Genomic DNA, 25814 nt, shown 5'->3' with positions numbered 1-25814 from the left:
AGAAACACTAGAACCGAAATATGAGTAACAACAGCGTAGTGAAGCTTATGGGCAAGACTCTTAAGTGTTAAGTTCTTTAGTTTTAGTGAGCACTCATAAAGTAGAACCGAAATATGAGTAACAACAGCGTAGTGAAGTTTATAGGCAAGATGCTAATGGCGATGCAGAAGTAATGGTAAGGTAAAGTCAAATGAGATTACTTAACGTAGGCATGGCAGAACTCAGTCCCGTGGGGGGGAAGCCATGTAGGCCCCGGAGGCCGGGGACACAAACAAGACGGATTCATGTTTGGGCACCACACTTGTGATTTAAGGCGTCAATTGCTTATCTGATGCAGAGGGCTGCTGCAGGGGTACTGAAGAGGCAATTAGTGGACATGGCTCCCCATGTCCAATACGGTGAGCAGGTGGAACATGAACCTGTAGAGAAGCGTTTACTTACTCTGGGTCCCTGAACGGTCGTATGTGGTCTTACAGGGTCCTTCATCAGTTGCCTAACGAGGTAATTACATTGGATAGATTATAGACTAACCCTTTCATCCAAAAAAAAAAAGAGAAATACCATAATCTTTTCATAAAAAAAAATTTTCGACATCAAGTACCCTGACAAATGTGCGAAAGGCGTAATCTAACATTAAACTCTTATGGACACGCCTGTTGTAGTATTAAAAAACAATCACTACTGTTTTCTGAGTATTGCACTCACAGGTTATGTTCGTTTTCTCAAATATTAGAGTCGAACACAAGGAGCTCATTTATATGAAAAAAGCTCTTACTGTATGCTGTCAGGTTTACTTGTAGTACACTTGCCAGTTTAAAGTACAACCATGAAGATAAGCCCCACACTACCATATACGTATGGTCTTGTTATAAGACACATGGTCAGTAATCCTTTACGGTCCATCATCAATTCAATGGGTTCTAGAACCTACTGTAACAGCTCTTGAGACCTTGCTACGGCCGTCCTCCAACATGAAAACAAATACGTTCTTTGCCACTTTAGCCGTAAGGAAATAACATTTTAGGTGCTGATTATCCGACCTGATATTCTAACACCATATTATTTACTGCATTAATATGTGCACGAGCTACAGATGAACTACATGCTTGGCATGAATTTTTTTTTTTTCTCCCACTGTCAGACGTTTATCAAGTGTAGGCTTTAAGGTGGCAGTTCGTGGCATACACGAGTTTTAAGGTCGCTCGGCACTCAGCTTACCATTGTCATAATTCACTCTGTGTCGATTCCTGTGGATATGTACTTCCTGGTGGACTTGACCTTGCCGTAGTTTGAGCTTCCTTGGTGGACGTTTCAGTTCGACCGCAGCAAGATCAAAGCAAAGGTCAGGTGGCCATCCGCCTACGCTCGCAGTTTGAAATTTCCACGAAAATTCTCATTCTAGATTTAAGTTTTACGCAACTGCAAACTTGATTTTTGTTGAATAAATGTACGTATCAAAATAATTCTGAGGGAAATTCCAGACAATTACTGACAAGTTCGTATATCAAAAAACATGTACCTAGAAAAACGGGTCAGATACATAAATCACGCAGACAGGAACATATAAACATATATATATATATATATATATATATATATATATATATATATATATATATATATATATATATATATTTTTTTTTTTTTTTTTTTTTTTTTTCAAACTATTCGCCATTTCCCGCATCAGCAAGGTAGCGTTAAGAACAGAGGACTGGGCCTCTGAGGGAACATCCTCACCTGGCCCCCTTCTCTGTTCCTTTTTTTGGAAAATTAAAAAAAAAAAAAAAGAGGGGAGGATTTCCAGCCCCCCCGCTCCCTCCCCTTTTAGTCGCCTTCTAGGACACGCAGGGAATACGTGGGAAGTATTCTTTCTCCCCTATCCCCAGGGAGACAGCGACAAAGTATAAAAAAAAAAAAAAATATATATATATATATATATATATATATATATATATATATATATATATATATATATATATATATATAAACTGATTTTATATTGATATAGAAATGGAATGGCAGGCACATGTACACACAAACACACACACACACACACACACACACACACACACACAGAGGCAAGGGTGTATGTGTTTGCATCTCATACATAAGAATAAAGACACAGTACATATATACAAGGGTAATACACGGGGCAACACTAATGTAGAGCTCCCCACGTAACGTACAAATAGTGCACACACAAACATTATATATATATATATATATATATATATATATATATATATATATATATATATATATATTATCCCTGGGGATAGGGGATTAAGAATACTTCCCACGTATTCCCTGCGTGTCGTAGAAGGCGACTAAAAGGGGAGGGAGCGGGGGGCTGGAAATCCTCCCCTCTCTTTTTTTTTAAATTTTCCAAAAGAAGGAACAGAGGGGGCCAGGTGAGGATATTCCAAAAAAGGCCCAGTCCTCTGTTCCTAACGCTACCTCGCTAACGCGGGAAATGGCGAATAGTTTAAATATATATATATATATATATATATATATATATATATATATATATATATATATATATATATATATATATATATGATGAGAGTTGAGGTGAGAGAGTATCATTAAATTTTAGGGAGAATAAAAAGATGTTCTGGAAGGAGGTAAATAAAGTGAGTAAGACAAGGGAGCAAATGGGAACTTCAGTGAAGGGCGCAAATGGGGAGGTGATAACAAGTAGTGGTGATGTGAGAAGGAGATGGAGTGAGTATTTTGAAGGTTTTTGAATGTGTTTGATGATAGAGTGGCAGATATAGGGTGTTTTGGTCGAGGTGGTGTGCAAAGTGAGAGGGTTAGGGAAAATGATTTGGTAAACAGAGAAGAGGTAGTAAAAGCTTTGCGGAAGATGAAAGCCGGCAAGGCAGCAGGTTTGGATGGTATTGCAGTGGAATTTGTTAAAAAAAGGGGGTGACTGTATTGTTGACTGGTTGGTAAGGTTATTTAATGTATGTATGACTCATGGTGAGGTGCCTGAGGATTGGCGGAATGCGTGCATAGTGCCATTGTACAAGGGCAAAGGGGATAAGAGTGAGTGCTCAAATTACAGAGGTATAAGTTTGTTGAGTATTCCTGGTAAATTATATGGGAGGGTATTGATTGAGAGGGTGAAGGCATGTACAGAGCATCAGATTGGGGAAGAGCAGTGTGGTTTCAGAAGTGGTAGAGGATGTGTGGATCAGGTGTTTGCTTTGAAGAATGTATATGAGAAATACTTAGAAAAGCAAATGGATTTGTATGTAGCATTTATGGATCTGGAGAGGCATATGATAGAGTTGATAGAGATGCTCTGTGGAAGGTATTAAGAATATATGGTGTGGGAGGCAAGTTGTTAGAAGCAGTGAAAAGTTTTTATCGAGGATGTAAGGCATGTGTATGTGTAGGAAGAGAAGAAAGTGATTGGTTCTCAGTGAATGTAGGTTTGCGGCAGGGGTGTGTGATGTCTCCATGGTTGTTTAATTTGTTTATGGATGGGGTTGTTAGGGAGTTGAATGCAAGAGTTTTGGAAAGAGAGGCAAGTATGAAGTCTGTTGGGGATGAGAGAACTTGGGAAGTGAGTCAGTAGTTGTTCGCTGATGATACAGCGCTGGTGGCTGATTCATGTGAGAAACTGCAGAAGCTGGTGACTGAGTTTGGTAAAGTGTGTGAAAGAAGAAAGTTAAGAGTAAATGTGAATAAGAGCAAGGTTATTAGGTACAGTAGGGTTGGGGGTCAAGTCAATTGGGAGGTAAGTTTGAATGGAGAAAAACTGGAGAAAGTAAAGTGTTTTAGATATCTGGGAGTGGATCTGGCAGCGGATGGAACCATGGAAGCGGAAGTGGATCATAGGGTGGGGGAGGGGGCGAAAATTCTGGGAGCCTTGAAGAATGTGTGGAAGTCGAGAACATTATCTCGGAAAGCAAAAATGGGTATGTTTGAAGGAATAGTGGTTCCAACAATGTTGTATGGTTGCGAGGCGTGGGCTATGGATAGAGTTGTGCGCAGGAGGATGGATGTGCTGGAAATGAGATGTTTGAGGACAATGTGTGGTGTGAGGTGGTTTGATCGAGTAAGTAACGTAAGGGTAAGAGAGATGTGTGGAAATAAAAAGAGCGTGGTTGAGAGAGCAGAAGAGGGTGTTTTGAAATGGTTTGGGCACATGGAGAGAATGAGTGAGGAAAGGTTGACCAAGAGGATATATGTGTCGGAGGTGGAGGGAACGAGGAGAAGTGGGAGACCAAATTGGAGGTGGAAAGATGGAGTGAAAAAGATTTTGTGTGATCGGGGCCTGAATATGCAGGAGGGTGAAAGGAGGGCAAGGAATAGAGTGAATTGGATCGATGTGGTATACCGGGGTTGACGTGCTGTCAGTGGATTGAATCAGGGCATGTGAAGCGTCTGGGGTAAACCATGGAAAGCTGTGTAGGTATGTATATTTTTGCGTGTGTGGACGTATGTATATACATGTGTATGGGGGTGGGTTGGGCCATTTCTTCGTCTGTTTCCTTGCGCTACCTCGCAAACGCGGGAGACCGCGGCAAAAAAATATATATATATATATATATATATATATATATATATATATATATATATATATATATATATATATATATATATATATATATATATGATATACATGAAATCATTTACACCCATACACTAGTAACTGCTTTCAGGATAATGCACTAGAATTTATGAGATGTCCCAAGGATTTGAAAGTTTCAGAATATTTGATCATGCTCCAACTCTCAGAGGCCACCTCCTAGCACGCCCTTCACACTTACAGACTGCTTACAGGGATTGACGTACAGCTTAGACCAGCATATCTAAGTTTAGCATGTAACAGCCTAGCTCAGACCAGTAAAGCTTCGTCTAGACCATATACTTCAACACAATCCATTCCCATAACCCAACAAATCTCTACAGTACTGAGCAGGTCCTCATAAATACATGACCCCCCAACATATCCTAGCACATCCTCACACAGCCTAGGTATTCCCCGAGTCGAAGAAAAATATACTTTATGCCGATGTAGATTTGCTTTCTACAGAATTAACCCACCAGATGAACACAGATTTCGTGTCAAAACGGTAATTCTGGTAAGAAAATTATTATTAATCTTAGCCTACAAAATCATGTATAAACTATATTAGCGTAAACTAACTCATTGGTATGTTATTATGCCTAGTCTTGTTTCGTGCTCAGATGGTGATAGGAGACAACGATTCGAATAAAACGATGAAATCATAGATATTAAGGAAGCTTTTAGAGAATTTGGTCTTGGTGTATGGGTTAGCGTTCCTTACCGTGACGCACCACGGCTTACCCACGGTCGACCGCGTAAGTTCGAATGCTAGTTGCGGTAGTCGGGCAGTCGATCTATTCAATCATCCACCCTTAAAGGTTGGTCGATAGAATGGTTATCTGGCTCAGGCTAGAGTATATATATATATATATATATATATATATATATATATATATATATATATATATATATATATATATATATATATATAGTTAATGGGATGGCCGTGGTTAGGGCCTCAGGTAGCCGTGCCGTCTCAGCCAACACAATAATAATAATAATGATAATAATAATGATAATGATAATAAAAATGGGTGGAGTTTGTCCAAAGCGAAAACGGCCAAGGACAATCATCACGTTTTACGTTAGTCACTGGCCACTCACCTGACTGCGATTGTGTCAACCACAAAATAGATAATGATTTTTGCCTGAGCATATTGATGGTGATACTGGAAGTTGATTGCTCTTTACAGTCAGCGGCGGAGGCTCCCAACGCCCTCGACTGCCCGGGTAGAATGAGGTGTAAGAGACGCTGAGGCTGCCAGTGTATCATTGGTCGTGGAAGTGAGCGGAGGGAGGGAGTACAGTCATAAAACTTATTTCGTGTCGCTACATATTCAAGTTTGTAACATTCGAATCATAGATCTGCCTGTGTGTTTATGAGATTTGCCATAAATGACCATTAAGGCGTCGTGCAGGAAGTGAGATCACGGTGATTATTTTTCCCCCCTGCTCAAACAGGCGCGATTCCTCCCATCAAAGAACACCGTTGTTGGCGTGCTAGCAAGCGCTCGTGTCATGTCACCTATCAGTCAGTTAGTGGTCTGTACAACTAGGAAGAAGTAAGTAGATCTCTGGTTTCATTCCTTATGCCTCATGCCCGGGTATCAGGGGGGAGGGGGTTGTGACTGCTGCGCAGGGAGAGAGAGAGCACTTCTGAGGATGTCAAGTTTCAGTCATTTGGCCCAGGTTGTTGTCTCTCTTTTTGCTTCGCACACATGTAGGTTCTTGGCATACAGTTCACGAACGTACCGAACAGTCTCACCATCAAGATTTTCATAGTCTTTAGCAGAATCTCGTCGCAAGCGGTTGCTAGGTCCTCTCAAGTACAAATATACAGGAAATAATAGATATCGAAACGTAACTACATTTTATTGTAATCACTAGTTGTGGGTAAGGGGGCTGTGGTTTCTGTGCATTGCACATGAGTGCTATAGAATGGCTGAGTTAACAAGGTATTTGTCCGTCAGTTCCAAGCGCTACCTCGCTAACGTGGGAAACGAGCAAGTATAGAATGATATATATATTACAAATGATCTGTTTCCTCAAGGCCCACTTATTATTTTCATTTTTTTTCCCCGGGATAAATTTATGACGGTCTGGTGCTGGGAATACTGATTTGCTTTGCCAATAGTCACGAGTGTGCGTGGGTACAATGTAGGCTTCTGTTGTACATACAGATCTGAGAGACGGTCAGATTTATATTTCACTTGCTTGAAAAATTGAAATTAACACAAGTAGAAAAGGAGAGAGAGAGAGAGAGAGAGAGAGAGAGAGAGAGAGAGAGAGAGAGAGAGAGAGAGAGAGAGAGAGACTTAATATGCAGAAGATACTGACTTCAGACACTCACGGACAAAGCTGACAACCATACAGTAAAAAGTACATAAAAAAAAGATAAACAGTAGAATTGCCTTTGGGGGGCCTGGAAAAGCAAGATATAAAAAAAACTCAAGCTTCCATTAGCGGTAATGGTCAAAACTCTACCTACTTGACCAATACACTTTATGAAAAAAAAAATCTCTCCAATGCAAAAGTTTACGAGAAATGCTCGATTAAGACAGAACCTCGTATAAACACATTTGTAGAAAAAACTAAGATCGAACCCCACAAATTTTGTCAGGACAATCTTTTTATCAAGAATACGAATCCTTCACGTACAATTCTATGAGAACTAGTTAGTGAGTCTACCTACCTACGATGAGATTTTGCCTTTGGCAGGGATGGCGCGTAGCTTTTACCGTATATCTTACTTGTGATGTTAAGAGGGAGAACTCAGTGAAAAAAAAAAAAAAAAAGAACTCGCTCGAGCAAAGCTGTCTTCATAGTCCTGCTAAAACAAGCTTCCCCCCCCCCCCCCCCCCCCCCCACCCGACTAAAAACGAACAAAGCTCTTTTAAGGGAAACTTGCACTCAAATTTCTAAGAAGCAGTTAGTCAGGCAAGCCCTTCACTAAAAGGCTGATTATTATAATTATTCTACTACGCCATCATCCATTTCAAAGCCAGAGCATCGGTTTCAAAATCTTTTTAAATATTTCTGTTGACCTCTTAGACACATCTCAAAGAGCCGCCGAGACCCGGAGACCGCGTCGAAACGTATCCAAGGGCTTGAGAGACCCTGGGACCGTGTTCGAATACATGTCCAAGGGCTGAAGGGGAACTGTTAGCTTCTCTCTAAACACTGGAGAGTTGTACCTGCTGGTCTACTTCCCATGTAAGTCAAACGCTCGCAGACGATACGAAATCCTATTATGTCAAAGCCTAGCCAGGGTAATACCTTGCTTGGGAAGAAGACGCACTTGGACAGAGCCCCACCAGGAAAAGTCCCTAAGACAATTAGAGATCATTTAAGTAGGTGAAAGAACTACGAGATTAGAACTCAAGAAAACAGATCAACATGAGGGAGAATCTCCCCTTAATAAAACCAAAGGGTCATATTAAAAAAGAGGGCAAATCCCACTCGAATAAACCAGCCGTACACATGTATTTGGACTGATTTTACAAAGGTTTGGAAGATGATATGGTATAAGTGTGGTGCAGTTGTAACCGGGTATGTCGGAAAGCCTAGCCCTCGAGATTGTCTTATATCATGGCTTCGTTCCTCGCAGGAGCCACCTCGTTTCAGTATTGCAGAACGAGTGCGTTTTTGTTTTTTTTTTTTACTCTCGGGTACATATAAGATTACGCTTGTTCTCATACGTATTAAAGAAAAAAAGAAGGTTAGGAGGTGACCTCCTTGCGACAAACAGCCCCTCAACAGAGATGGCGAAGGATCAATAATGTACCACCACCTCAGTCCTGAAGGAAACCGAATTCATTCTCTCCCACGATGACTCCAGCAAATATATTTGGCGACTCATATTATCCTGGCATCGGGTACGCTCCGATGCCGGGATAATATCAGTTCCCTGAAAACTCGGAACAATTACCAGCTTGTGTGTTTTATCTAATCCCGCCGTAACACCTCTCGTCTCTATCAACACTCAGTTATTGTCTGCGAATGCGAGATGTAAATAGCCATATGTGCTTGATGTTCCGACACTGTTGGTCCACGGGGGTAACGAGAAATGCAACATGTATGCTGTGTCGACATGAAATAGTAAAAGTTTAATCATCTTTGGTAAAAGTAGCTGATCTCTGTAGCGAAATCAGTCCGTCCCAATCGTCATGGAACGTTGTTAGCCTAGCCTTTCCAGCAGGCCTCCAAACATGACACTACAGTAAGCTACGTATATTACTCGGCGTTCGTTAACATTCAGTAATGTCTTTTAAACACTTTGATTAATTCATGAATGATGTAAACTTGAATGAAAATGTCAGAATACAAAATCATTCAAACTTGAAAATATTTAATTGACTCTACACGCACGGCTTTTGTGTGTGTGTGTGTGTGTGGTGTGTAATAATCAATTGCACTGTACAGAAAGGGTTTTACATTCGTGGGATCCCCCCTCCCCCATGTTTTCAATTTGTTGCACCATCATACAACTCTTGTGTACTGTTAGCCTTCATAATTTCATGACGATTCCATTCATGCACTACTCTGATACTGTAAACGTACATACCTCTTTACTCTTCCCAATGACTTGTCCGCTTGTTATCTTGTTATGGCTTTGGGTTTTGTATTTGCATTTTCCAAGAGCTGTATTTTTTTTACCTATTCGTATTGCACGGGTTGAGAGTTGTACACTCGTGGAGCCCCATCGCTTGAAAGAAGATTGTAATTACCTGTTTGCACTGTACGGGGAGGGAGTTTTACACGTGTGTGTGTGTGTGTGTGTGTGTGTCATGAAGTACAGTCCTAGTCACGATTTTGAAATAAACTTCATTCTTGTACTAAAGACTTAGCTCTGAGGTCGTAGTTCACGTACCAGAGACTGCGCTGTGAGGACATGGCTCTTACATCAGAGAGTGATCTGTGAGCTCATGGTTGCTGCACTAGAGACTTAAGTTGTTAAGTCATGGGTCCTGTACCACAAACTGAGCTGCAAGGTCATGGCTTCTAGCTGTGTGTCACTCGACTGTAAACATGATACACACCGCTGTAAGCCATCAAGACTTCACAAGCTGTTATTGGATGTATTAACATTATGATGAGAAATGAAAATTATTTTAAAGACGACCGCAAAGAACATGATCATCTTCGAAAGAATTTCATAAATGTTTTAAGTGGAAGCTGCAGGTGATTATGTATATATATATATATATATATATATATATATATATATATATATATGTGTGTGTGTGTGTGTACCCAGGGTGCTCGACCTGTCGAGTGGTCATTTACTAGAATTTTCGACGAACAATAACATCGGTGGAGTAGCTGGCCATAATACAATTATTGATTTTTTGTGTGTGTGTTCTTTCTTTCCTCCTTCCCATAGTGGTCGGGGTTCGCTTGTTCCACCTTGAGTGAACAAGTCTGAATGGATCATATTAAGTGTCGGTCGAAATTAAACTTATTCTGTAGGAGTAACGTCAGCGCGTGACGGCCATGGTCTACACTAGGCTTTGCGATGTATCACCTTCAGGCTATATATATATATATATATATATATATATATATATATATATATAATGACGTGAGTTCACGTAAATAACTAAAAAAAATTGGTCTAGATACGTATGACATCATAGACGTGCTAGGATGGCTTCCAAACGCATCAGAACTATTTAAATAATCGGTATATCCGACCCGTCGGCCTTGATCTGTTGTACTGCGTAAAAAGTCTCTGACGTCAGGGGAATATAGGCGATTCTGATGAACTTGCTTACGTATGCTGCAACTTGCTAATGTTGTGTAGAAAACTTTAACGTGTAACACATTTGGGATGTAGTTATGTATTGCCTTTTTTTGATGGCACGAGAAAGATTATGAATAAGCGTAAAGACAAGACCGCGTTAATAGACCAAGCTGAGCGACATGTTGACTTGCGTGACGAGGGACACGTCCACCGAGGGGAAGACCCACCACTGCTGACTTACTTCTCCGTCAGGCGGGTCCACCCGTATGAGGAAGCTTCACCAGCCTCAGCCTTCACACAGCAGGCAAGGCACCAGTCACAGCCTTCACGAACTGCAGACAACAGGTGGATACACACACCACTGTTGTAAATGGCATCTGGCGAGTCAGTGGTACCCTGTATATCTTTAACTCCGTGTCTACATAATGCTTTCAACCCTGACTAGTATCAAACACAACGACATAAACATAGACCAGGAGGGTATACGTCTTAGCCAGTCTGTGATAAACAAACTGCCCCAGACACAGGCTTACTCTATAGTCACAGTGTCGTAAAAGTTGGAAAAATGATATAATGTGGCATGACGGCACCAAAGGCGCAGCACTAGTCATCGGAATATGAATGAACAGAAAATGGACTGGCAGTAGCTGGGCATGGTGGGTGAACCTCGGCTTGTCTGCCTGTCCACCTCATAGTGGACCATGATGATCCTAGGCGGTAATTTTGTATCATCACGGTCCACCAGGTGAACCTGAACACTACTAGCACAGTGTGGTTCAACCCCCAACCCTGGTGCTCTGCCAGTTTACTCGCCCGGTTCAGTTAGCTTTTCTTCACCTTAGGAAGATGAGTCGTGCCTCGCCTCATGTAGTCGTAGGTTACATATGTGGGGTGTTGCTCCGCCAGTCATACGTACAACTGACAATAGACACCGTCCAAGACTGAAATAGTTACGACAGTAGCAGTTATTAAATACCTTGTCAGGAGTGAGTGAGTTTCCATGTCTGTGTGACGTGAGTGTCTCGTCCCACCACCACCTCCTGGAGATACTAGTACTTCTCCCAGATCCCGACACTTAAAGTCTGTAGCAATTGGTGTTATAATCCGAATGATTGCCAACATGATGCAGATATACAATTACCAATTGACCTCTCTGCCGCTGTTCACGTCTGCCATCAAACAGATAAGACTGCTTTGGCAGAAATCATTCACACATACTCTAATGATGGTAACGTTTGACGTGGGTCGCCTTGCTAGGTGCTCAGGGGTGGGAGTGTAGCCCCCAGCGGCCGGCCGTGTTGGAGAGACGACATTCGCGCTGACCCTCCGGACCATCACCCATATCAGAAACCTCGTCAGGTTGACATGATTTGTTGGCCTAGTGTCTTTTTTTTTTTTTTTCGTAAATATGCCGAACTTTACGTAACTATCATTAGGTTACCTTCATTGTGTTCGAGATATGTGACCCACAACCTTAAAGAAGGTTGTTGGTCTGAGGCATTAAGAAATAGGGTTGAAAATTATTCGAATTTTATAATTATTTATATTTTCTAAACCTGTCGTTCAGAGAGCGGTAAGGAGAGTCGAACCTGCTGTGGCTGTTGGCATTAGTGAAGGGACATCAGCAATATAAACACGCCCCCAGCGCAGGTTCCAGTGGCTGTATGTCACTATGACAACAGAAACATATGTCGTTTATTTAGAAAGTGACAGGGAGGCCTTTTCTCGAGCTCCGCTCTTACAACTGCATGAAACCTTGTCCCTCACCTCGAGTTTCCTCCTCCCCGTGTCTACTATCATCCTATCCTCAACAATGATTCGTTTGCTACTGTCCTTTTACACGTGAGCTGCTGCTGTATGGAGTGGATGATGCGTGCAGTCGCCTGACTGGCTGTTGCAGCAGGCTGACGCCGGGACCTGCGAGGTGGGCATAATAGCGAGGAGGAGGAGGAGGAGGAGGGTGAGGGTGTCGTCAGCGGACGCACGCAGGCGGGAGAAAGTCTTCGGCGACTGCTGCTGGGAAAAGTTACCCCACACTCTTTTGTGTTTACCATTATTGTTTTTATGGACGGTCACCTTGCTCCACTGAATCTCATGTGTTTGATAATTTGTATGTTTAAATATTATTGCTTATGTGAGTGCATTATAATTGCATTCTGGGTATCCAGTCATTGGATTAGGAAAAAATGGACGCAAAACAGCGTAACAATGTCGAGGGCAGGCGCTTGCGTTTAACTTAATGACGAGCCATTTAATGAAAAATTATACCATATTTTTTTTTCTTCATAATTACTTTCAACTCGCCGGCACGTTTATCCCTTAGTGATGGAAACCGTTTTCCTTTTAAGAATCCGGTGCGGACACAATGTGAGAAGAGAAAGGTGAAGAGCAGGAGGGATGACTTGCCCCCACGCTGCACAAACTCATCCCTGACGATGTTTCAGTGAACTAACATTTGGCTTCCCATTCTCTTGCCCAAGGCTCGGTAGTAGTCTCGTTCGTCTTCACAGTGCATCCTGCTTCACGGAGCCCGTAAATATAAGTCGCAACTTCATCACGTGGAACACCAGGGAACACCCTGGGACCCAATACGTCACTCCTATGGTTTCCTTCCGCCATAACAATGTTTTGGCGGCGGGTGGCTGGACCGGTCAGTCGCTCCCCCTCCCCCAACCCCCCAACCCCCCAAACCCCCAACCCCCACCCCTACCACCACACACACACACACACACACAGACCACCCCACCACCACCACACACTCACACACCACGGGCACACATGATCGTCGCCTCTGAAGGAAAAAACTTGATACTCTTTGTTCTAAAAAGAATACAAATGTACAGTACTTTCACAGGTTACGGTATGACATATGCATAATAAAAAGGTTACACCGCAGCTGACCCCACCCATTGACTTAATGCTGTACTGTCATCCATTAAAGCTTGGCTTCTGTATCCCGTGACGTGTGTGCCACAGTAAGGCATACTGAGGGTAGGCGATATATACCGTGACGTCTGTGCTACAGTGAGACCATATACAGTGCTGTTTGGGCAACAGGAAAGAGTTCGTCTTACACTGATATGCGCCATAATGTGTGCCTTTGTAAAAACCATGTGATGATAGGTAGCTATATACATTGCCGTCTGAGCCATAGAAAGACCTCTGTCTGATGCTGGAATGCTTTATACCGTGACATGAGTGCTAAGACCTCGTTTAAGTCTCGGCTGCATAGCTCGTCTGCGTTGCAGTCAAGCCTCATCTGATGTTACTAAGGATGCCTTTATACCATACTGTACCATAGTAAAAGTAAGATGAAAGTAGGCTATGCACCATCCCGTCTGTGGCACAGTTACTCCAGAGGCCTCAGTGTGAAGGGCAGCCTCGAGGTGATCAGGTTAAAAATCTGCCAAGTTAATGCCACTTGACAATATATTTCTCAATTGCGCGATGTGACTCTCTCTCTCTCTCTCTCTCTCTCTCTCTCTCTCTCTCTCTCTCTCTCTCTCTCTCTCTCTCTATATATATATATATATATATATATATATATATATATATATATATATATATACACCTTACCCTCCTGCCCAAGAACTCTTCTTTGAGGTTACCGTAGCCGCCCACTAAGTCAGCCACGTCCGCCGGGCGGGACTGCAGCTCTAGCAGTGTGTGTCCCTCTGAGGTGAGTGTAGGGCAGCCAAGGGGTATTGCGTGCTTGTTGCCTTGATTGTGAAAGTTGTATTTTGAGCACGAGGGATCTTGTGATTTGAATCTGTTTATAATGCTGGAGATATGGGCGGTGTTCAGAACGCAGAGGAGAGAGTGTATTCAAGCCAAGTGTAGAGAAGGGTAAGTCAGGTGAGTGTGCGTCTGGTGGAATGATGTTTTAAGACTGGATTGATGAGGATGGGGGCAGTTGTTTTGAGCCAGTCAAGCCATTACCTCGTGAACAGTTCTGTGTCACTGGTTGCATGGGGTAGGGGTTCTGTGAATATTGGTTGCTGAAGAGCGAGGCGAGGGTTAGTTCTTTACTCCTGCATGGGATCTGATGATTGATTACGTAGAGGTTTGGAGGGGAGAGGGACTAGAGCTGTTGCCAAGATGTGGGAGTAGGATTGTGCTGGATGTATGTTTGTTTTGTTGTGCCGGTGTTGAGTGTTGGTGGTTGGTAAACGACCAGTGTTTGTTCTGTGTGCTCTTGTATAGTGTAGTCTGTAGATTTGTTATGTTGGCTTCCGAAAGGATGGGCATATCAGGCAGGTAAGCTGTGATTTAGAGTGAACTTGATGAATTGTTTGTTGAGTGATTCTTTCTTGTCTGAAACTGGTGCCAGTGAATGTTCTGAGGGCGTTTAGTTCGTGGCCTTTGTGATGATCTGTGTGATGCGGGGAGTGAATGTCATGTGTGTGTTGTATATCACACTTAGACTAATATGGTCAATGTTTTTGTCCAGCAAGTGGTTTATTGTTCAGGATTATATGGGATGCAAGTTGGATTTATATTCATCAAAGGTTAAAAGAGCGATGGTGATTGATGTGCAGCTGCAGATATTCTGTTTTGATTGAAGCACTGTTGTGATTGGGCAATGTAATGCTGCACTTCTCTTCTTGTTTGGGCAGTTTTAGGTTACTGTGATGTGATTTTGAGGTCAGCTTCATTTACGAGGTCTACTGGTCATCCTCTCTCCTGTATGACTCATGTCTGGACCTCCTCTGTTAGAGGTATTTGTGAATCTTTTGTCATGGACTTGACATTTTTCAAACCATTTGATAGCGTGTGCCACAAGTCTCTGTTTACTAAAATTTCTTCCTTTGATTTATTCTGCTTCCCTCTTTTCTCTCCTTGTCGTTCCATTGCCGTAATCACTAGTGGAGCGACATCTCCCTCTCGCCTTTTCAACAGTGGTGTCTCAGGGTTGTCTGCTGTCTTCTATTCTCTTTATTGTCCTCTGTAAAGTGATCTCGTTCCTTCCATCTCCAACCTTCTTTTCTCTCATGTTGACGACTCTGCCTACACCTCACTCTCCCTCCCCTCCTTACTTGATACTTACGTTTCCTCTTAGTCTGGTGGTGGCTCTTCAACTGTTCTGTTAACCAGAGAGGAATCAAAAGCATTCTGGTTTATTAACTCTCTGTCTTCACTGTTTTTTCAACCATCCCTTTCCATCTGCCATGATGTTACTTTTCTCTTTGTCCTGCAGGCATATTTCAGCCACAACTTTCACGAGCTGTCTGCTTGTGGTCCATTTCCTTTGATATGGACCCACAGCATACGGGTGGCTGCTGCTTCCAAGAGGAGTGGGTGGAAATCACCCACACGAGGATGGGCCGTTGTCTGTGCCACGTTGGCTTCCATGAAAACACAGAGGACTTTTACAATGTTCTTTGTGGGGGATCTTGAGGGAGGTTGAGCGGGAAATGATTGAAGATGGCTGAAGAAAGAACTGCATCCTGGGTGACTCCACTGTAGAGCTTGAGAATTTCCTCGTCACTCTGCTACCCAAGTAATCGTTGAGGATGAAACATGACGCACTGTTTAACAACGAGGTTGAAAATGAAACATGACGGAATGTTAAATACAGAGGTTGAAGATGATGAAACATGACGCACTGTTTAACAACGAGGTTGAAAATGAAACATGACGGAATGTTAAATACAGAGGTTGAAGATGATGAAACATGACGCAATGTTTAACAACGAGGTTGAAAATGAAACATGACGGAATGTTTAACAACGAGGTTGAAGATGATGAAACATGACGTAATGTTGGATACAGAGGTTGAGGATGATGGAATGTTAACCACTTATAATCGTTCCTAGTCACGGCAGACGGTCACTTTAGGAGTCCGTCCCGAGAATTTAAGTAGACGAATTTCTTATGATAGAGTCAACGTGGCAATGATCTATTCTGGAAATTTGCTAGTGGTCTTAGTAATGGCAGGGACCATACTCCTGGATCGTGAGATAATAACATTAGGTCAACTAAAGTCGCGCATGTCACCGAACTAACAGATAGTCGATGTTGGTTGGATCGACTTAACGATGTATATGTATTATTAATAGCATTATCATTACTGTTATGAAAAAGCTATCTCACGCATATGATTTCATTTATCTATTCACTTATCGATCCCTTTTTTTATGCTTATCTCCAGATGTGAGAAATTTTCAGTTTGTTTGCCTCAATTTCCTATTGATTTATGACGAAATTTAGATAAAAGCTGTACCTCTCCGACGTAACGTGAAGGTAGGTCGTAATGCAAACCTTTTCATTATACTTTACAAGTGAAAATAAAGTTACATTTATCGTTAGGAAGATACTGTCCAGTGTTCTTAAATGAATTTCGACCAGAGATTTGGAAAGGAGTGAAAATGAATTCAGATATATAACAGAGAAAAAAAATCTGATCATTGTCGGTGAAACGATTTCAAAATAAACGTTAAGAATGCCAGTGCAGCACAGCAGTTCCTTTATACTTGTTTCACTTGAACGATAATGGTGTGTCCGTGTTGCCTGCCACCTGTGGACCAAGGTGAGTAAGGATTACACTACCTAAGTATGACGGTTGAACACTGTGCAGTATTCTTATCCACCTATTTTACATTCCTGCCTTCTTGCCATGACCCAGTGACCCTTCCCCCAGTAGCCACGGCGAGTACCTGCCTCTCCCGCAGCCAAGACAGACCTGTACCTGTCTATCCCAACCACGACTTGGGCTTCCTTCTACTCCAGCCACGACCTGTACCTGTTTCTACTACAGCCACGACCTGTACCTGATTCTACTCCAGCCACGGCCTGTACCTGATTCTACTCCAGCCACGACCTGTACCTGATTCTACTCCAGCCACGACCTGTACCTGATTCTACTCCAGCCACGACCTGTACCTGATTCTACTCCAGCCACGGCCTGTTCCTGATTCTACTCCAGCCACGACTTGTGCTTCCTTCTACTCCAGCCACGACCTGTACCTGCCTCTATCCTAGCCAGGACTTACACAAGAGACCTTTCCCATGCAGACAGGACCTGTACCCTCTTCCCCCTCCCATCTTAGTTCTTCCCATCAGCGCCCCCGCTCTCCCCTTCCAGTCCCTTCCCACCGACCCAGGTCTTTGCCTTACCTATTGACTCCATCCTTTCCCTTCCACATGTTTTCCCGTTCTTCCATGTTCCCTCCGCCTGGCATAGCTCCCTCCACCGGTAGTTCACGCTGGTACTAACCCTCCACCAGTCATTTCCTCCTCTTTCCCCCGTCCCTTTATGTAGGTGTTGATCGGTTCACTTCAGTTAGTATAATGTTTTCAAAAATACTTTTTTTGGGGGAAAAAAGTGTATCCCCTAAGGTTAATTCATCCCTCCAACTTTTTTTTTTTATTGTAAGTCCTGATCGGTTATGTTGTAAGGAAAGGATCTTTAAGATTAGGGTTTGATTTGCTTAGATTAGGTTAGGCTGTATATGATACATCTGTACCTCACAGCTATTTTTTTTAGGAGCTAAAGATTAATTTCTTGTTTTCGTCAAGTCAGTATGGCGTTACTTTTCTCCTTGTGACCTAAACAAGTTGTTCCACTTATTCAAGTGTAATTATGAAATGCTAGACAAAAATTGCTGTTAGGTCAGTTGCTCTGAACTCGACGCGACCCGCCGCCAGCAGTAGGTTGCCACTACGACCGGTGCGGCGGGCGGACGACTCAAAGATCGGCAGACCAACCAGTAGCACAGACGAGGGAGAGGCGCGAGCGGTCCCCCCCCCCCCCCCCCCCCACACACACACACACACACACACACACACACACACACACACAATCCTGCTTGACGATACCGAAGTTAGCGGTTCTCGCTACGGTTAGAACAAAGTTTAAGTCCTACCACTTTTGTCAACGAAGACAAACGCAGATGGCTAAATGCAAAGGCATAACATGATATCCGCCGTCATTATAAACGTGGGAGGACCGAGACTCTCCAGTCAGGGTCACGCGACGCGATTGGAAGCGGTCCTAATCATGGTGAAGATGATAATGTTCGTGGTATGTATGTATATGTATATGTCGGCGCTAGGCGGCAGGAGACACCAGGAGCGCTCGTGGTGGCAACACTCGCGGCAAGCACCACCTCACCACTCGTCCGTTGCGTCACCCTGCAAGTAGACAGTAATTGAGCCGAATGTAATTATGATGTATATTTTACTGACAGGGAAATTACACGCGATGATTCGGTCATAAAGAAGAGAGACTATACATTTGGAGGGAAATTACGACATACGTTGCTGCTTGCGACATAATACCGGTGCGCTTGGCGGGAGGAAGGAGTGGGTGTACACGGGGCATCGTTGGATGTTGCATAATGAGTGAATTATGATGTATGGTATATGAAGTGTGTGTAAAGTACCCCATTTTGTCCCTGACGTTAACGGTATAACAATTATCATCTTTTTTTCCCCCTCCGCCTTAGCAAAGTAACCTCAGGAACGGATGGCTGAACCTTGGATGAATCATTCTCTCTCTAGCTCTTTGTTGTATCCGTACTTTTAGAAGCTGATGATCCAGTGGAGGAGGATTTACAACTTCCCCGTACCCAATCCTGTTGGTGACCTTCCCCCAACACCGAAATACCAGCCCAATGACTCGCATTATTTCTTTCCTCTACCTAGGATTGTGTACTTTCGCATATAAACTTGTGGTGACATAATTATGGCCGAGAATGAGACAGAGTAAATACGCACATGCCAGTGAGGTCATTACGTGTGTGGACATGTTGGTTCACCATGATAGGGGGGAGGAATACCTTCAGCGATATCACAGGCTGGGTCATGACGTGGCTGGATGGTGTGGAAACATGCGTCATTGGGCTGAATTACCAGGGAAATGGGTTATGATGTATTAGCTTGATGATCCCATCCATCAAGCCTTTGAAATAAGGGAAGAATTATATTCATCTTCAGTGGGTAATCACACCTATCAAGCCTGTTTTTAAATAAGGGAAGAATGATATTCATCAGGTTAAGTGGGTGAGTGTGCCAACAGTAGTTCATAACGGTGTAAACTGCTTGTTGATTGTTCATGTGGCGAAGAGTGTAATAACGGTGAAATAGTGGAAGCTGTGGTCCCTGGAGTGTACATACCTAGAATGAATGAAGAATATTCACGGTGCATGGGGCGTAGATAATGCATAACTGTAGTGGTTAGAACGGAATTAATGAATTACGTGTGTACTGAGAACGATGGTTTTCTCATGAAATGTTTAGGTTAGTTTCATAGTATAGGAAATTGTATAACAATTGCGTATAGTTTATTTAAAGCATGTTATGATTATGACTAAACATAATGCATTTAGTTAACGTAAATTGTTTATAGACCTAAATACAAATGAGTGATTACTGATATTCATGCAAAGCGGATCTCAGTAAAGTTAGTGACGCCTCCTGCCCACACAACAGCCACACTGGTGGCGTATGTGTGACGTGTGGCTCTTGTACCTAGCGAGGAGGAGAACGGAAGACGCTAGAAAGTTGGGGCGACCTCGACCTTAGCCTAGTGAAGGGGAAGGTATCGGAAGTGGACGTTTACCCCATTGCTACTGCCTGCCTACCCCGCGTCATGCCACGCTGCTGCTGCCTGCCTGCCCACACGCTACACCATACTACGGCTGCCTACCACACGTCATACTAACACTACTGTTGCCTGCGATGCATCGTACTACACCCTTGTTGCTTGCCACTGTAATAGCTACATGGTTCTGAAATTCCTCAAGTTTGCCAGTTACCCCTCTATTACTACCCTATCATCCTCTCCTTGTGTCTCTCCCCACCTTTTCCCCCTCACCCCACCTTCTATACTTCCTCGTAAGTTCCCATCTCACCCCGATCCACCCATTCAATTTCTCCCTCCCGTCCTACTGTCATCTTCCCCTCCTCCCGTCGACGTGCCTCCCATCCTGCGCGACCATGAAGCTACCCTGTGGACGAAAGTGAAGGCTCTGTATGTGGCAATTAATCTCAAGGAAAACGTTGCCATGTAATGCATTAGTTCAGCGTGAACCCCCTGACCTTCCTCTGCACCCGCCTCTTTAGACCGTTTCAAAATCTTCACATCCGTTCCTCGTTAACTAATCCTTTAATGCTCTCCTGTGCCCAGGGCATCGGAAATTAATCTATGTTAATTGCTTGACCTGGTTCTTGGAATTGCTTGAGTGATGGATGGCCTTGGACGACGACTCACGGTATTAATCGAGCTACCGCCATGATAGAAGAAAAACTCGTGATAATCGGGAATGGGGACGTCATTTTGGCCTCAACCCTACACTCTTCTCGAGTGTTCAGATATACCTACATATGGAGAGATACGTACCTGAAAATCAGATGTGCTGTCTGGTTAGGTAAAAGGGAAGGTTGAGTGGATTATTTTTTCCTGGATTGCCAGAAAGCATTTGACGCTATACCGCATGGGAGGCTGATGAAGAAACTGGATCGCTGGGAGTGAATAAACGAGAGACTCCTCTGATGAATAGGTTATCCTAGTGGAAGGAAACTGAACGCATATCAGTTGAGGCCTCTCGAAATGGATGGAGGTCATTACTGGAATGCTTCAAGGATCTGTTCTAGGACCGTTATTCTTTTTATGGTCTATGTAATTGACTTGCCAGAGTACGGACTATCTGAATATGTTTGCAGATGATCCAGAGATCATGAGGGAAGTGAGAAGAGGGGAGGATCGCATCTTACAAAGGGATCATATCAGACTCCAAACATGGTCTGATGTTTGAAATTCATAGTAATAATGATGTGTCACTGGAAAGAAGGTTTGAGATGTTTGTCATGGAGAATAGTCAAGGGAACCAACTGTATGCTGACAGATATTAGAATTACATTCAAGTTCGTGGAATAGGAAATAACCAGCACCCTACTTAAGGTCAAAACTGGAATATGCTTCTCAGGTTTGGTCACCACGCCTGAAAAATCACAGACCTAATAGAGAAGGTCCAGAGGAGAGTGACAAAGATGTTACTAGAATTAAGAGAGCTGAGGTACGGGGCAAGGCTATAAAGGCCTTAAATTTGCTCATTTGGGAAAGAAGTGAGGGATTACCTGTCACATTAAGTTTTGAAAATTACATGATGATCAGTCCAGATATGAACATTTGCATGCGTGGTCTATTGAAATATGATATTATTATTATTATTATTATTATTATTCCCTATGAAGAAAGAACGCATCCACACTGTAACAAAAAATCAAACCGCTTAACCTAACCAAGAACATCATGCAAATAATTTCTCCCGGCAGTTCCTTGGGCTTTACGGTATTGAAGGAAACGCGTGAATATAATCAAATGAGAACAAAAAATCAATGACGAATGATTACAGGAAAATAACAATAATGGAGATACATATATTACATCATCATTGTTTACGATGATAACCTAAACCGATAGGCGGAGTGACTCGCACACCGTTTAGGGAGAAGCGTCCGTGGTCTAACTGTCCAGTCGCGTCATTCTCACAAAGGTTCTCTGCTTGGGTGTTCACTGCAGGAGGGAGGCCTCCATGCACTTTTAACCTTCGTAGGAGATCTACACTAACACAGTGATTGCACTGACATTAGCCAGATTCGGCTTCGTACGCGCTGGTGATTATCATTATCATCATCCACACGGCAGGTGACACCTGGCATCTTCTTGTGTGTGCCATTGTTCGGACGACTTTTTATTATGATCGTTGTTCGCGGGGACCAAAAAAAAAAAAAAAAAAAAAGCTAGGTGTAGCTGAGTTTTGAATATAACTTTATCATGTAATGCAAAGACAGCAGCTAAGCTAGGCGACGTGGTGCTTTAAGTCGGAAAGTAACCACGGAAGTGAATATTAGAAAAAGGCGCCGTCAATGAGACCATGGTTGTTGTTGTGTGGTGTATAGCCAGCCAGATCCGGCACCGCCGCACACGCCTCGTCTGTGGCTGAATTATCAGTGTCGTAGGTGTTGGTGTCAACGCACAGTCCTCGGACTTGACCGATTCCGTTTCGGAGACAATGGAAGTCCCGAGTCAGGCCGTACCAAAGCCAACATGATGAATTAACTACGCTTGACCTAACGTAGCCTCTTACCATTCCCAGATAGGTAGTAAGGTAAAGAAAAAAAATGGTCGTAGGACTTTTTTTTTTTTAGCTAGTAAGTTCTGATAAAAGGAGCACTTTCGTAGGTGGGGTTAAACCGTTATTTGCTCATTTCGAAAAATGACTGATTATCATGGCAGGTGACCTTTCCTATAATTGGTCCACCGTGCATTATGTTAATTAAGGCCGTCCAACCATTTTGCAACCTTGCATATTACTTCATTCTTTGATGTGATGCGAAGACGAAAAACGAACATCGAGCGATGTAGTTGATCCCTTAAGAGAAAACCGGGACATCTTGACGAGGTTTTGTTTCCAGTTTGGTGGTGGATGGGTGAGTCAGACCACCTCTCTTGCTTTGTCCCTGGCGGCCTGTGGCGCGCGCGTGGCTCTCCCCGCTGTAATACTCTCGGAAGAAAGGATCGGTTTCCAGTTTCTTACCTTCCGCAATTCACTTTCCGATTTTTCATAGACTTTTATAACGGTGTGAGGTATACTTGCCACACGCACACAGCTGTTGTTGGAGGGGAGGGGGGGGAGACAAACAAAAGGCCTTCCTGTAATGGATTCTCCTCAACGGAAGACCGTGCCTTAAATAGAGGATTATCCTCAACGCTGGACCATCAGGAATTATCCTCAACAAAAGACCATATAATTATCGCCAGAGTTCAACGGCCAACACAATGGCTCTCTCTCTCTCTCTCTCTCTCTCTCTCTCTCTCTCTCTCTCTCTCTCTCTCTCTCTCTCTGCAGACTTTATAAGTCTCAGCGCGCGGGAATACCGCGCCTGTTTTCTTAGGATTATACTCAATCTGGTATTTCAGATGAACGATAAGGATCAGATAAACACTGAGTATTGGTGGTACGTGCAGTGCAGCTGCTTAATGTCATGAGAAATTTTTTAGCGAGATGAAGATAGCTCGCAAATGAAATAATAAGACGAATTAGAAGTACCTTTTTTTTTGTATGCAGGACGAGGTAACATCCTGGGATACCCAGGGCAGTCTTACAGTAATGCCCAAGAACCTGGTAACATCCTGGGATACCCAGGACAATCTTACAGTAATGCCCAAGAACCTGGTAACAGAGCCTGTGACGTGCATGACAAGGTAGCAAAACCTATTGCGCAATACGACAAAGCCTGTTTTGCGCAAGATGAGCCGTCAAAAACCTGATGGATCCGCAGGATAAAAGGGAGTTTATGACACGGGGAAGGACAAGTGGAAGACATTAATCATGTAAGCACAGTGCGCAGGACTACTAGTTATTCAAATCTGTGATAAGATAAGCTGCGGTGATGATCAACACGAAGATGGATAACGGCCTAGAAAGAGCGAACAGAGTGTCTGGTTCATGTGCATGACGCGATGTAATAGAAGGCTTCTGTGATGCGTAGAACGAATGAACACTAGCCGGCGAAATGCCCAGAAATATCGAACATTGTCCACCTGATGCACCGGATGACTGAATACAGCCCCTCCGTGCGAGCGAGGCTCAGGATGAGTGAGTGTGTGATGCGCGGTACTGCAACGAGGGAAGAACACAACATATGATTGGCGCGCAAGGCTATACCGGTGTGTTCACAGGTAATAAAACCACTGCCACTGGGGTCCACGTAACAATGATATCCAGAGGTGCTATAAGAAGTTAATGACTTGGGGTAGTTCAGAGAAGACAATGGCTGTTGACAAATTTACGTAAATTGGATTTGGTAGACGTAGTTATTCTACGTTTGGTTGGCTCCCGAAAATTATCTACTGCAGGCAATAGATCCTGTGGACTGCACTGCTGATAAAAGTATACCAGGAGTCGGGTTGTATTTATTGCAAATTATTAGTTAAATATCCAGACGAAACGCCGAATGGGTTGTTATTCCGATAAGTTTTTGCATTTTTGTCAAGCTCAGCTTGTCCATATCAGGAAAGCTGAGAGGGAAGGATAAAGTGAAAGATTCACTGACAGTTCGGGATCAAATAATTCAGAGGTGTGTGAGGAGTGCAAGGGATAGGGCGAACTGGAGCGTTGTGGTATACGGGGGGCAACGTGCTATCAATGGGCTGAACTTTGGCATATGAAGCGGTCAACAGAAACCACGGAAATATGAATGGAGAAAAACTGGAGGAAGTGAAGTGTTTTAGATATCTGGGAGTGGATCTGGCAGCGGATGGAACCATGGAAGCGGAAGTGGATCATAGGGTGGGGGAGGGGGCGAAAATTCTGGGAGCCTTGAAGAATGTGTGGAAGTCGAGAACATTATCTTGGAAAGCAAAAATGGGTATGTTTGAAGGAATAGTGGTTCCAACAATGTTGTATGGTTGCGAGGCGTGGGCTATGGATAGAGTTGTGCGCAGGAGGATGGATGTGCTGGAAATGAGATGTTTGAGGACAATGTGTGGTGTGAGGTGGTTTGATCGAGTAAGTAACGTAAGGGTAAGAGAGATGTGTGGAAATAAAAAGAGCGTGGTTGAGAGAGCAGAAGAGGGTGTTTTGAAATGGTTTGGGCACATGGAGAGAATGAGTGAGGAAGATTGACCAAGAGGATATATGTGTCGGAGGTGGAGGGAACGAGGAGAAGAGGGAGACCAAATTGGAGGTGGAAAGATGGAGTGAAAAAGATTTTGTGTGATCGAGGCCTGAACATGCAGGAGGGTGAAAGGAGGGCAAGGAATAGAGTGAATTGGATCGATGTGGTATACCGGGGTTGACGTGCTGTCAGTGGATTGAATCAGGGCATGTGAAGCGTCTGGGGTAAACCATGGAAAGCTGTGTAGGTATGTATATTTGCGTGTGTGGACGTGTGTATATACATTTGTATGGGGGTGGGTTGGGCCATTTCTTTCGTCTGTTTCCTTGCGCTACCTCGCAAACGCGGGAGACAGCGACAAAGCAAAAAAAAAAAAAAAAAATATATATATATATATATATATATATATATATATATATATATATGTTGGCTAGGCTGTGCTATGGAAGTATGGAAGAGCTTCATCCACTGGAGAGTGATACTATCTTGGAGAGTATTTATACACTCAAGAGAAACGTCACTCTCTGAGCGAGAGACAACCTCTGTTGAACTCACCTTGGTGTTTTTACTACCCGTGTTATATTTGCTTAGCCTTGCTGTGTTACCTTGCCTTATCATGATTGTGCCTACTCGTGCTGTGTTGATATAGCCGTGCTATGTTTGCCGATTCTTATTATGCTTAATGAGCCAAGCTGTGTTTACTCAGCCATATTATTTTGGACAGCTATGCTGTGTTTTCCTAGCCGTGCTATGTGTACCCATCCTTGCTATATTTACCTAGCCTTGCTATGTTTACCTTGCCTTGTTATGTTGACTCAGCCTCGCCATTATTTCTAGCCGTCCTTTGTTTTCCTACTCTGT

General features: G+C 43.3%; 1 protein-coding gene across 2 annotated transcripts in view; it reads left to right on the top strand.

Moving 5' to 3' along the window:
* The first annotated feature begins 5875 nt into the window (after positions 1-5875).
* The window catches only part of dco (discs overgrown), a 143811-nt gene continuing 123872 nt past the window's right edge, over positions 5876-25814 (top strand). The window contains exon 1 of one of the 2 annotated variants that reach the window (XM_071658995.1): positions 5876-6147. In XM_071658995.1, the coding sequence (XP_071515096.1) occupies positions 6104-6147 (44 nt within the window). In that variant the 5' untranslated portion in view covers positions 5876-6103. The remainder of the gene's footprint in view (positions 6148-25814) is intronic. The other variant, XM_071658999.1, reaches the window with a different exon arrangement.

The sequence above is a fragment of the Panulirus ornatus genome, chromosome 67, assembly GCF_036320965.1.
Source record: "Panulirus ornatus isolate Po-2019 chromosome 67, ASM3632096v1, whole genome shotgun sequence".
Taxonomy (NCBI): domain Eukaryota; kingdom Metazoa; phylum Arthropoda; class Malacostraca; order Decapoda; family Palinuridae; genus Panulirus; species Panulirus ornatus.
Note: the sequence above shows the minus strand (reverse complement) of the source record. Positions and strands in the feature narration are given on the sequence as shown.